This window comes from Arvicola amphibius, chromosome 9 (genome assembly GCF_903992535.2).
Source record: "Arvicola amphibius chromosome 9, mArvAmp1.2, whole genome shotgun sequence".
In the NCBI taxonomy this organism is placed as follows: Eukaryota; Metazoa; Chordata; class Mammalia; order Rodentia; family Cricetidae; genus Arvicola; species Arvicola amphibius.
Genome location: NC_052055.2, coordinates 82443434 through 82452648, shown reverse-complemented (window position 1 = coordinate 82452648; position 9215 = coordinate 82443434). Strand labels below are relative to the sequence as shown.

The 9215-nt window shown below is 37.4% G+C and overlaps 1 protein-coding gene across 1 annotated transcript in view; it reads right to left on the bottom strand.

The window, feature by feature from the left end:
• The window catches only part of Lmbrd1 (LMBR1 domain containing 1), a 90427-nt gene that overhangs the window by 16001 nt on the left and 65211 nt on the right, over positions 1-9215 (bottom strand). Inside the window, exons 10-14 of the mRNA XM_038341656.1 lie at positions 5279-5343; positions 4894-4996; positions 4284-4388; positions 2410-2559; positions 490-568 (exon numbers count right to left, since the gene is read on the bottom strand). Of these exons, the coding sequence (XP_038197584.1) occupies positions 490-568; positions 2410-2559; positions 4284-4388; positions 4894-4996; positions 5279-5343 (502 nt within the window). The remainder of the gene's footprint in view (positions 1-489; positions 569-2409; positions 2560-4283; positions 4389-4893; positions 4997-5278; positions 5344-9215) is intronic.

Sequence of the window (9215 nt, the reverse complement as noted above, 5' to 3'; positions counted from 1 at the left end):
CTGATCTCAAATCCCTTTTCTGTAAAACTATCAGATTCAACTTTTAGAAAAATAAATCATGAACTAACTTCTCTGCCCTTACTTAAAACTTTTCTTGGTTCTTTTGTCACTTCCACAGACCTTTCAGGATCTCATTAAAATCCTGCAGTTTTCTTCGGGCATCATTCCAACCCCCGTCCTCATAAGCAAAAATGCGCAATGTTAGACTAACCAAGTTTTCAACTCCCACGACACACAACACAACTGTGCAACTTCAAAATAACTGTTAGTGTCCTTTTTTCTTTGGCAGAGAATAACTTGATCTTGATGCACACACTAAATACATTCTTCTGCAACCCTGAAATGCTACTTCAGTGTCTACGACCCAGAACTTCTCTTTGGCTATCATTCTCCCAGTCTCCATTAGGTAGAGCACAACTCCTTCGTAGGTTACCTTATTAAATCTTACAAATTATAAATTCTAAGACAGCTTGACAAAAGCTGCTTTACCTTCAGGGGCATCTGCATCACATCTTTTTGGCACAGAAAGGGTTGAGTTGCCTTTATGCACATCAGAAGTTATATTGCTCTGAAAGATGAAAATATGATTAAAATAAAAATATTGCAGTCATGAATGTATCTGGACTAGTCACACTGTGAACTTTATATTCTACTTTCTACTAATGGCATTTAATATTCTAAAAGATCAACTTAATATAAACTGTAAGACAAGAAGATATGATAAATTTAATATTAAAGTACTTTTGCAACAATAGGTCTATAAGACATAAATTATTAAAACTTCTTTTCAGAGTAGCTTGATAACAAAAAAGAAAAGGCAAAAGCCTGGAGTCTTGGATTTCATTTGAAATCCCAGCATATGGGAGGTCAAAGCAGAAAGAATGTGGAAAAAAAACATAACAAAAACAACAACAACAACAACAAAAACCTATTCAAAAAGTATCCTTCCCCACCACACAAAAAGAAACAGAGAAGTGGGGATGGGGTGGGGAGAAAGGTGAATGGAGGGAAGAAAAGTGGAAAGAAAGAAAAAGCAAACAGGGAAAAATATCATAACAGAAAGACTAATCTTCATTCCCAGAAGAACAGTTGCTGAGTATCAGCTAGGAAAGCAGCTAAGTGATGAGGCAGGAGAATTACAGGGTCTGCACAATCACACTCAGGTCATGTGATCTCATGATCTAGCATAGAGTTCTCAGACTCCTGTACCACATAATCTGACTGGAGTGTTGCATCTACATTAATAATTACTAATATTCTCTTAGAAGTGCCTTTCTGAGATGTTATGGGCACAAGAACTCATGTGCATTTATTTATTTATTTATTTATTTATTTATTTATTTATTTATTTATTTCATATAAAAATAAACACCGAAAGAAGGAAGAAGGAGAGAAAAGAGATGGGGAGGTCAATGGGAAAAGCATGGGCCCAGTGTAAACTGTTAGGAAGAAGGACCACAAGCATTTTAGGAAAAGGAAATAAACTAGAGGGGTGTTTTGAATGAGAAAGTCCCTTCCCCAGTCTGGAGTATTTGAACACTTGGTGCTCAGTTGGTGGTCCACTCTGGGAGGGTGTAAGAGGTGAGGTCTTGCTTGCAGAAGTACATCATGGGGGGAGGTTGCAGGTGGGTTTTGAGATAAAAAGGCTTCCAGTTACTCTCTCCTCTTTGGGCCTGCAGTTAAAATGTGAGCTCTCGGCGTCCTGCTCTATAATGCCTGCTGCTGCCCACCCCTGCCATCATACACGGACTCTCTGGAAGCTGAAATAAACTCCCCCTTTGTAAACTGCGCTGGCCGTGGTGTTTATCACAGCAACAGAAAAGCAAACAATATACTAGACAAATGTTGAATCTAATATGGCAAAAATACTTTAAATTGTCAAAAATCCAAGCTCGCTATATTCAATTAAACCTAAAAAGCACTGTTGGTTTTTATTAGTCAACCATATCAAGAAAACAGAAAACCACCACCAAGGAACCCATCATGTTTAAAAGAAGTCCAATTATTCACAGACAAAATATTCAGGAAACCTCTCTCATTGAGCTATAGGAGCAACACACAAACATGATGTACACTCTACGACTTTTGGCAACAGTTAGAAGTATTTAAAAGTGCTAATTTTTGTAGAACCATTAGGAGTATTAGTTAATAAAGTGCATAGTAGCTTAGTATCACAGGATCCATTTAATGTATATTTATAATGAAATTAGTTTATTTTTAAAAGTATGAAACAAACATAAATATGTTTACAAGTATTGAAAAAACAGTTTTGTCAAAAATAAATTTAATAATTAACAAATAAAATTTGCTTTTAATCTCTAAATTTGTTTTAAGTTTATTTTTATTTCTTTCAATTGTATCAGTGTTTCTAAAATACAGAAATAGTAGAATTTTAATAACTACACTTACCTCTATTAAATAATTCTGGCTTCCATACATAACGTACTGAGGAGCAAGACTGTAGATCATGTAGCTAGTATGAAGGACAATTAGCAGGAGTATCATGCACAGAAATAAGAGTGCCTGAGGCCTGGTTCGCCCTCTTCTGATTTTATATAACTGGAAAAAAAAAAAAAAAAACAAACCGTGACAAAGTTTAACCAAAGTTATTTTGAAGCTTTAAGTCAGGCCACTATGTAATGGGGACACTGACACAGTTCCATTGTTCTAACACAAACACTAACTTGAAAGCAAAAGAACAAAAAAGACCGTTTTTCCTATAAAACTTTCAGCATTAATCTTATGTGTACTTGGAAAAATATCAGAGAACCTATGCTCAAAGAATCATTCATATATATATATATATATATATAATTGATATTTATTGAGTTCTACATTTTTCTCTGCTCCCCTCCCTGTCCCTGCCTCTCCCCTCCCCCCTTCAACCCTCCCCCAAGGTCTCCATGCTCCCAATTTACTCAGGAGATACAATACCCTAATACCCTCACACTATAGTCTGTCTTAAAAACTAGCTTATGATCATTTATGGTAATCTGATTATAGATGTGATAATTTTATCTGTGCTAAAGGGGAATTCAAGTGTTAACTGTAACTTAAGGAATTACATGACTTGGTCCATTGTAATGGTGAGCCCCACTTTATTAGTTCCTGCTATTTTACCAGACAACAGCCTATTACAGGCTAACAGAATTTCTGTTCTGGATGAGATGGCAATATAGTCACTGAGAAATGTACATTTCCCAGATCCCCGTATGCACAGGAGTGGTTACATAATAAGATGTTCCTAATGAGAAACAGAAAGTCACACCACTATTGGATCTCGTACTTTAACCACTGAAGCATTCCCCCCACAGAAAGAAGTTTTTCTTCAGTTCAAATGCATGTTTACTATGTTTTCTTTTATTCATATCTAAAAGTGATGTCTATCTGATTCAGCATCAATTTACAATTTATAATTTTCTCAGGATGAATGTAAGAAAATAAGCAATGTTTGAGGTTGTCTTTGGTATGGAGATGGAGGGTCCAAAGTTCACTATGACACCAAAATCTGCACATTCTCAACTCCATTGAGTGCAGGGTGTAGAGTTTACATGGAGCCTATGCAGACACTTCTGTGCACTCTAAATCATGCTTATGCTACTGATAATTAACACAAGCGGGGATCAGTATTTATGATGTTCAAGGACTAATGAAAGGGCAAAGGTCAGCCCCATTCCATCTACTTGGTTGGGTAAACGTACAGGTGGAGAATTCATGAATAAAGAGGCTAACAGTAGCAGTCTCTGACACCCTCGGGGGGTTGGGGGAATCTCTGAACTTTGGTATGTTCGTTGTATGCCCAAAGCAATCAAAGGCTAAGACAAACAGCATACCTTCTAGACCAAGGTTTCTCAGCTTCAGAAGTTTAATTGGCAGCATCCCTGATCCCTAATCCTTACACTTCCACACCAGTCCCTAGTAACTATAACTAAAAAATGTTTCTAAACACTGCTAAATATCTGAAAGAGAGTGTGTGTAAACAACTCCTACCTAAGACCTCCTGCTCTAGAAAGCACTTTTATGTTAACATGGAACGTAACGTTAGTATTTCTATCACTTTTAGTATCATACGACACATAATATATTCTAAATATAAGAGCGGGCTGAGGCGATACACACTGTCATCCTAGCACAAAGATGGGAAAGGTAGGAAAGTCACAGACTTAAGGCCAACCTGGGCTACAAAGACTTTTTCTCACAAACTAACAAAGAGAATAAATTGCCACAAAGGAAATAATGTACAAAGTAATGAATACAAAAGCCAGAAGATATTGTATACTTACTCTAATCCAAAAGAACCATATGCCAATATTTCGAATTCCCGCCATCGAAGTAAAAATAAAGTACATAATAATAATTGTTATAAGAATATAATCAAGAGGGAACACCTAAAAAAAAGATGAAAATCAAGTTTAAAAGCCAAGCTATGAAAGTTCTAGAAATTAAAACAAAATAGCTTGAAATAATTATTTACATTTGATAATTAAAATATTAATCTCCTTTCAGATTAGGCTAATATGAGAATACCATGAAAAAATATTTTCATAAAATCCCAACTATTATTATGTTAATAACAGCAACATCCTAAGAAAAAAATTCTAAAATCAATTATGTTGTATTTTTATATATGAAAGAAAGACTTAATTAAAATTTAAAAACTAAATTGGTTTGGAAGAGTTCACCTTTGGTAGTAGTAAGCATCTCATATCAAAAGTTGGCCAATACACAGATATAATCATCCATAAACCAACGTCAATTTAGGAACAATTTGCAAATAAAACAGCATAGAGCTCCAACACATGTCTGACTTTTGCAAGTCTGCATGACAATGACTTTACTGGGACAGATGACACAGTCTTTGCTGGAGTGTAAAATGACTGACATGTTACTTACTGTTTGCAACAAAGGCAAAAGCATGTTCAGTGGATTACTCAGGTTAGTTCCAAAGATGATGAAACCAGAATCTATTCCAGCTGAATGAAGAGCTTTATCTAAACTGAAAGAAACCATGAAGAATGAATTTACATTATACTGCTACATTTCCAGTCCAGCCAAAAAGAAGAACATCGTAACTTCAGCACGCCACTTCTGCTGAGCCACAGAAAGCAAATTAAACTTCGCTGCAATGTCTCACAGACACTCTCAATAAGTAAAAGGAAATACTGTCAATACACAACACTTCAGGTAGAACAGGCTACACTAATGGAATTCAGCACCAAAATGGATGCTATCAAAGATTTTGTATATGTGCTTTAGAAAATATCTCTACTGTACTTACTTTGACAGGAAGAGAGAAGTTACAAACAGCAATGCGACTAAGATGAAAAATATTCCCCAAATGATCTAAAATGAAAAATATAATCATTATAATACAGTCCTAAACACTGATATTGAAAGAATAAAATCAGTAAGCTTACATAAGTGGTTACCATATAACAATGATCTAATACAAGGTACAATTTAGTTTAGTATATAGTCCCAGCATTTGCACCAAAATTTCCATCAAGACGCTTTGGTCAATAATGTGTATGCAAAAAGGCAAAACATTTAAAAAGTCTTTACTAATAAGTAAAGAACACTTTAGTTTGATTGAAAACATTTTATTCTATTACTAAAAAGTACATTAAAGAGAAAAGTAACTTCACTTACACATATACGCCTACATACATACTCATGCACAGGCACATACATGCGCGCGTGTGCGTGCGTACATGCATGACACTGTTAAGCAGATCTCAAGTCAGAGAAGTAAGTGAAATTTCTTCACAAACAGCTTCAGCTTGAGGAACTGTCTTATGTTTCTGTGGCAAATACATAAAGTATTTTAACTCACATCCCCTACAGTACGAACTTGGCTTTAGGAACAGACATAAAAGAGGAAACAAAATATCGGAAGTAAGTTTCTAAACAACTGTTTCAGAATGAAAAAGAGGTGGATTCTTTAGCAGCAAAATCTTGAGCTTTATTTATTGGTTTGTTTGCTTAGCTGATTCAAGTTCAAGGCACACCCGTGTCAAGGTAAAGAACTGTCAAGGCCATAGAATTAAAAAAAGGCTCTGTTCTAAGTACAGGCTAGATCTGTTTACCTCTTCCTTTGGAATTGGTAAGAACAAATGAGTGTGAAATTTCATTTCACATGAAGTGTGCTTCAGAATGCTGAGAGGATAAAAGAAGTAAATACTAACATATTCTATCTGCCATATCAAGATGAGCTTATCAGATAATCATTTGACAAAGAGGTTCAGATTTGCCTTCTGTGAATTGTCCAGTTCAAACATAGTGTTTTGGGGGCTTAAGGAGTAGGAAGGACAGCAAAGGAGAGGGTCAAGACGATCTCGTGGAGGGGAGCAACAGTCCTTGGACCTATCTCATAAGACAGGACCTCACTGAGAACTCATTACAAAAAAAGGGTTTTATTGACAAGGAACTCTGAAGTCATTCCTTTGTGGTACCAAATGGTCTCTATAAGAGGTGAAGTTCTATCTTCCTTCAGTACTAGATTCAGATACCAACGTGTGCTGCCCCTCTAACATGGAGGCCGGAGTCTTCTACTGAGTATCAACTGGTAAGGCGTATCTCTTCCTAACTGTTAGTGAGAAACAGCTTGTAAAACTGCCAGCTTCCAATTAGAGGTCCTGAAACATGACACAGGAATTACAGACCTTGAAGATCCAAAGACTCCCTTTTGTTACATTTTGGCAAAAACATTAAATACAAAAATCCTTAACTGTCTTACTAGTCTAAATATGAGTCAGACTATTTAATTAGCTACTTAAGATCACAGAATAAAATAGAGAATCTAAAATACTTTATGCTCCTCCAACCTGCATGTATACAAGAAGTTAAATTAGCAATTAAATATCTCACCAGTGATGAGAATATTGAGTTGACCTAGAAGCCACAGATTATGCTTTAGCCAAGATGGCAATTTCTATATGAAAATTAAGCTTTAGAGGTGGTGCCAGCAAAAGTCATGGAGTAAGAACCGTGAAGCATTCATTCCCCATAAAAGCAGCAAAGAAGGTAGCAAAAACGAAACAACCTTTTCCACACTACGGACATTAACCAAAAGCAGAGAGCAATCGTGGCCGTGAATTCATGATAATGTGGCTTAACTGGGGTAGGGCACAGCAAACTTGAACTTGTCCTAGCTCCAAACATCCTACTCTAATGCTATGGCCTGAAAACAGCCACAGGGGCAGCATCTGGAGGTAACACAGCACACAGGACAGCATCTGGAGGTAACACAGCACGCAGGACAGCATCTGGAGGTAACACAGCCACAGGGGCAGCATCTCGAGGTACCACAGTACACAGGACAGCATCTGGAGGTAACAGCACACAGGGGCAACGTCTGGAAGTAACACAGCACACAGGGCAGCATCTGGAGGTAACACAGCACACAGGCAGCATCTGGAGGTAACACAGCACACAGGGGCAACGTCTAGAAGTAACACAGCACACAGGGCAGCATCTGGAGGTAACAGCACACAGGGGCAACATCTGGAAGTAACACAGCACACGGAAGCAGGATGAAGCTCTTTGAAAGAGAGCATCATTTCCAGAAAAACACCATTGTTTAACCGGCCTGGTGGTTCTCGAGGAAGCTACTCATAAAGAGGTCTGTACATGTCCTGGCAGTGCTAAAAGCCTCTGGGTAGGAGCGATGACTGCCAACAGTGACAAGAAATCCAGGGACTGCATGGCTGCTAGGGCCAGTGGACAGTGCAGAAAATCACACTAACCAAAGCTTTAACAAGAAGGTCCAGGCAATGGGACATCCGCTGGGAGTCTGGAGTTCTCATACTTTCTAGCATTCTAGAAGGAATGTGTATGTTTGTGCTCTGGAAAGATCCAAGAAGACCCAGACTCCTGCCTGAGACTGCGCAGAAAGGAGTAAAAGCTAAAGCTAAGCTGAGAGGCACCTGCTGCGTTGCACTGCACCCACACACAGAAATGCCCGGCAGTCTAAACTCACGGCTTGCAAAAATTTAAGAAAATCTCTATTAATCAGCACACTAACTGATAGGAGCTAGAGAGAACACACAACAAAGAATAAAGACCTTGTGGAAGTTATTCATAAGGATTATTAAAACAAATGCCAATAAAGAACCCCAAACAAACAAATAAATAAATCATGAAAATAAATTAAAAATAAGAAAATAAGATAAATACAAAGAAGATAAAAGAATTAATAAGCATTCTGGGAAATCTAGACTTTGATATTAATAGATAAAACCTTTAAATTTGATTAAAACCTTCAAAAATTAAAATCAATATCTTAAAATGATGTTTTAGCAAACAAACAATACCAATGAAAACACATATGCCACTAAAACACGGACTGAAATGCTGAAGGGGAACACAGGAAAACTGAAGCAGAAGTTCATCAGAAGAACTCACGAGCAGCCGTGAGCAGGCAGAAGAGTGGAGGAGGAAGTACATTAACTGAGGTGAGCCACACCAAGGAACACACAGAAGAGGACACAAAGAGGAGTGAACAATTTTAAAGACATGTGGGCTAATAAAAACAATGGGATTTAAAGAAAAGAGGACAAATATTTAAAGAAATAATGCCTAAATCTTTCTCAAACATGAAAACTATTGACCTATATACTTATGAAACTTCAAGTAGAATGAAATAAAGATACCATACCCGCTTCACACTGAAAGGAGTGAGTGAGTGGGGTGGAGCAGAAGAGAGGGAGGGAGGGTGGGTAGGGAGAACACACCCCAAAGGATGCAGAGAAGGATTTATAGCATGAAGCTGATCCACATTCCTTCAGGTTCCACAGATAGAAGGCTGAAGACAAACTAGAGAAAGCCAAGGGAAGAGCAAGGAGCTCAGCTCAGTGGCAAAGAATGTGACAGGCACACAATACCCTTGTTCATCACACAAAACTAGGAGACAAAAAGAACTACTTAAAATTTATAGCGTCTGAGACTAGAGAAATGGTCAGCAGTTAAGAGCACTGGGTTCCATTCCAGCACCTATATGGTAGCTTAAAACCTTAATCTCTAGGTCAAGGGGATCTGATGATCTCTTAACAGCTTTCAAGGACCAAACATGCTAATGTTGCATAGCCATACATATGGGCAAACCACCCATAAACATAAATAATTAAATTAAAAAAATTGTAGAATCATAGAATGTCACCCACTATAAAACTGACTTGAAGAAAACAACTGAGATCTGAAACAGGTAAAAGGCTAAT